At 39.8% G+C, this 4436-nt stretch overlaps 1 protein-coding gene across 1 annotated transcript; it reads right to left on the bottom strand.

Moving 5' to 3' along the window:
- Positions 1 to 2460: 2460 nt before the first annotated feature.
- LOC131661943 (uncharacterized) lies at positions 2461 to 3777 on the bottom strand. Its single transcript, XM_058931608.1, has 3 exons — positions 3418 to 3777; positions 3026 to 3318; positions 2461 to 2863 (listed from the first exon to the last, which is right to left on the bottom strand). Exons 1-3 carry the CDS (start codon positions 3775 to 3777, stop codon positions 2461 to 2463), a joined length of 1056 nt encoding a protein of 351 aa, XP_058787591.1.
- Between the last annotated feature and the right edge of the window lie 659 nt (positions 3778 to 4436).

The raw sequence follows: 4436 nt of genomic DNA, 5'->3' as shown, positions 1-4436 counted from the left end.
GTGATAGTATGGATTAGGAGTATGGTTGGATCCATTGATTCTATATTCTGAAATTGTGTATGTGTTCATCATTGAAATTTGGACTGTGAATCCCTAATAACTGATAGATTTAGGGTATGATGAATGAAATTGATTATAGAATCATATACTGTGGTTGTGGATGAATTCGTATGCTGTTTAGATGTGAATTTTTCTGGTTTTTAGAGTCAAAATCGGGGATTGGTATGAGTAAAAACGAATGGGTTTTGGACTGTTACGAAGTTGCAAGTTCTGGGCAATTTTTCTGGTGTTTCGCGTATAAACAGTGCCATACGCGTATGGGATGAGGTCATACGCGTATGAGGGACACTCCCAAGGGGCTATACGCGTATGATACGCAGGTGCCCTGTCCCAGATACCTAGTACTGGTGTTTTGCGTATGAGGAGCGTATGAGGATGCTCATACGCGTATGGAAGTTTTGAAAGAGGAAAATTATTCTGGTGATACGCGTATGGCAGGACTGGTACGCGTATGAGATTGCTTTTAGGCAAAATCTGATCCTGTTGAAATGCGTATGATACGCGTGTGGAATTTGTGCTGGCAGGGCCGTATCTGGATGATGATAGATCGGTCGGTGGATGATTTCCACTGGTGATGATTTGGTACCACATGCATAGTGTCAGTTTCATACATGTGCATGATTTGTTTATAACATGATGATATATGTTATATGATGACTGTCTGTGTATCTGTGGATGTGTGAATGATGATTTGTCTGAATATGAAACAATTGGGTGAATGATATAACTATGAAATGTTATTATTTATGATGCAATAACATTGGTTAACTGTGATGAGACTCACCCTTACTTGTTGTCATTTTTCAGATTGAGGATAGCGGCGTGACTTGGTGAGGATTAGCTCATAAGTCAGTTTTTAGTATTGTGTCGGTGTCATGCTCTGATAGATGTAACACTGGGAACACGTTTGTTTTGAGTTTGATTATAACTCTAATTGGTTTTGTTGGTTGAGTCGGATACATTAATGATGAATGTTGACTCTGTGTGTTTGATTCCGCTGTGTAAAACATGATTTTATTAATGAGTTATAATTTCAGTTGTTTTCAGTGAATGCATGACATGTACCAATGTGGTTTTCTTTACTTATGAATTGTGACACCTCTTGCATGCTTACTCTGATTTATTATTTGTTTAATTGCCGCGGGTTATTAGAGGGGTGTTACAACTATAGAACGGCCCAGTTAGCGTACCCATGAACATGTCCACCAATTCTCTATCAGTCAAGGAAGGTTGAACTCTTCCAGCTAGATCCCTCCATTTTTGAGCATACTCCTTGAAACTTTCCTTAGGCCCCATAGACATGCTTTGTAATTGCATGCGAGTTGGTGCAAGGTCAACATTATATTGATATTTCTTGTAGAAGGCAGCAACCATGTCCTCCCAGGTGCGAATGCTAGCACTCTCCAGCTGATAGTACCATTCCAGTTGAGTCCCAAACAGACTTTCTTGGAAGAAATGAATCCACAATCTCTTGTCTTCAGTATGAGGTTGGATCTTCCTCACATACGATCTCAGACGCATCTTAGGGCAGGAGACTCCATCATATTTAGCAAAGGTTGGAGTATTGAACTTTGGAGGAATAACGACTCCAGGAATGAGCCCCAGCTCTTCAAAATCCAGCCCAGGTACCTTCTGAATTTCCATATTTCTCAACCGTTCCTCTAGTAGCCTGTACTTCTCATCAGGATAGTCTTTTTCATGGAAATAGTCTTCTTCATTATCATCTTGATTAGCAGAGCCTACGTTGCTTCCGGCGTTGGTCTTGACACTAGCATCATCTCCTTCTTCATTGTCTTTGGGAATTTCAGCTTCTTCAGCCTTTTTGAGAGGGCCTTTGATTCTTCTTCCCAGGGTGAGAACACCTATCGGTTTCTTGGTCTTCTTCTTCTTCTTAGTCAGGATATTTTTCAATTCATCTTGTCCTTTGGACAAATTCAGGATCAAAGCTTGGAATTCAGCGTTCTGAGCCTGGAGATTCTTGACAGATTGTTCGAGATCCATTTCCTTACTGAAATAAACAGCGGAAAGATGCGAGACCTGTTTATAGAAACCTGCGATGTAATGCTTATGAATGATATGTGGATGCAGATGCAATGTTTTCAAGGAACTAAAAGGATTTTAACACATATTGAAACAAAAGAAAAAACGTCATTATTAATTAAATTACGAATTCATAAGGTCATAATCCTTTGGTTACATCAAAGTGAAGATGCAAAAAAAATAAATAATAATAAAAACAGAGAACTCTAAATTCCGGGACTTTTGTCTTCCTGACGACGCTTCCTTTTCAGAGTCCTAACTTCTTCCTTGTGTGTCTTGATCATTTCTTCCCTTTCTTGGACAAGCCTGGAGATCTCCTCTTCCCATGAGTTGATCTGATCTAGAGAAACAAAATATCTTCTATTTGCGAGAAAAGTAGTCAAGTAAAGTCTCCCACTCTTTAGCATTTGCTATCAATACTTCTTTTTCAGCTTCAGCTTCTCGCAAACGTCTCTCAAAGTCATCCATTTCTCTCTTCAATTGGTTGACAGTTGCAACAAGGTCTTCGTTTGGAGAAGGGACATATGGCTCAAACGCAACTGGAACAGCAGGAGGAGTTATTCTTGGTACTATAGGCGTATCAGATGGGTAAGACATCCCAAATTCAACAACTCGGTCATAGATCCATTGGAAGTATGGGTCTAATGGAATGTAGTTTCTCCTCCCTATGTCTTTTGCACCAACTTTCTTTACTTTTGACCAGGCTTTAATGAAGATATCTCTTTTATTAGCTTCATCAGAATCATAGCTGAAATACTCTGCACTAATATATAAGGAACATGGATGGTCTTTCAAAGCGAAACCAAATTGATGTCGAGCTAAAATGGGATTATATGTTATTCCTCCACGAACACCAAGAAGAGGTATGTTGGGGAATTCTCCACAACAATCAAACAACAAAGTTCTCTCAAACTCTTTTTGGTACCAGATGACGTCGTCAAAAGAAAGCTTCATAATTCTCTGAGCCCAAGTTAAACCTTCTTCATTCCTTCTTACGGAGCGGTGTAAGTGCAAAATAAACCACTTATGCAATAGAGGAGCACATCCAAGAACACAACCTTTCCTTTTTGACGCTCGAAAATGAATAGAATGTAATAAATCACCAAGTAAGGTAGGAACGGGATTCTTACTGAGGAATATCTTAATAGCATCCACATCAACAATTTTATCATAATGGTGGAATAATACTTGCCCATAAATTAGCAAAGATAAAACACCCTATAAAGCATCCATGCTTGAAGCCTTAGCAAAAATCTCCGCCTTTTCGTAGAGGAAGTCAAGAGGTAATCCAGAATATTCTTTCTTACTAATCCAAACCTTCTCAATCTCAGCTTTTGGTAGGTGTAGGGCAGCAGCAATGTCTTCCCATTTAGGGTCTTCTTCTTTACCAGTATAAGGAATCCGATCAAGTATAGGAAGTCCCAGCAAGTATGAGAACTCCTCCAAGGATGGTACCAACTGAAAATCTCTAAAGGTGAAGCAATGTAGCAGAGGATCATAGAACTGAATCATAGTATTGAGAAGAGTTTCATCCACATTAGTTCGCACCAAGCTTATAAGCGTGTTGAGAGACTCGCTGAACCTGAGAGAAACATAAATGTTGTCACAGAAAACCTTCAATGGTGTAGGCACTTTCTCGAAATTAAGGAAGAATGGTTTACGAACTTTGAGTTCCATATTCAAAACCTACAAAACAACATATGGTTAAGATCCTTCAATTCCTTGAAATGGGTTAGTCATGAAATTCCCGAATGATGCATGTATGCATGATGCACAAACACAAATAAGTCCACACAAATCACACAATTTCCATAGGCTTGGCTTGCATGGAGTTTTGACCAGGTGAGGTACCCTTCCCCAAAGGTACTTCTAAGGATAAGGATGATATCAGCAACGGGTTCTACGGAGTTACCCAGAATTGTTAGCCCTCCTAAAGCACCCTCGAACATGATACATACATACCATGCAATGATACTTTGAGAAAGAACCTATCTGAGCTGTAGTATCGGGTAGCGACTATGCTCTCAACATACATCAAGAGTAGTCCCCCCACTATGTTCCTAAAAGTCAAGATGGGTTAAAGGTAACTAAAGGTCCTTAAGCTCCGACTCACCCACGGATATCCGCACGAACCTCCCTCATACAAGAGAAGCATGCAAACACCCATAGAGGCCTAACTTAAGCGTGAACTCTCATATTGACCAATTCTCCACATACATGAAGGAGGTCGCCGTGACTATGCCACTTCCTATCTTAGGTGTACTTGAATTCGGGTGTAGGATTCGTCCTTCATTTAATTCCCAAAACAGCCCTGAAAAATAAAGCAAGCAAAGCAA

Source organism: Vicia villosa, linkage group LG1 (genome assembly GCF_029867415.1).
Source record: "Vicia villosa cultivar HV-30 ecotype Madison, WI linkage group LG1, Vvil1.0, whole genome shotgun sequence".
In the NCBI taxonomy this organism is placed as follows: Eukaryota; Viridiplantae; Streptophyta; class Magnoliopsida; order Fabales; family Fabaceae; genus Vicia; species Vicia villosa.
Note: the sequence above shows the minus strand (reverse complement) of the source record. Positions and strands in the feature narration are given on the sequence as shown.

What these genes read in the sequence shown, in the direction of transcription:
- LOC131661943 (XM_058931608.1), bottom strand. Translation starts at nt 3,777, where the DNA reads ATGGAACTCAAAGTTCGTAAACCATTCTTCCTTAATTTCGAGAAAGTG. An exon ending in CAAAAGCTGAGATTGAGAAG is followed by an intron (nt 3,319 to 3,417) that starts GTTTGGATTAGT and finishes GATGCTTTATAG; the next exon opens with GGTGTTTTATCTTTGCTAAT. An exon ending in TCTTTTGACGACGTCATCTG is followed by an intron (nt 2,864 to 3,025) that starts GTACCAAAAAGA and finishes CTTATATATTAG; the next exon opens with TGCAGAGTATTTCAGCTATG.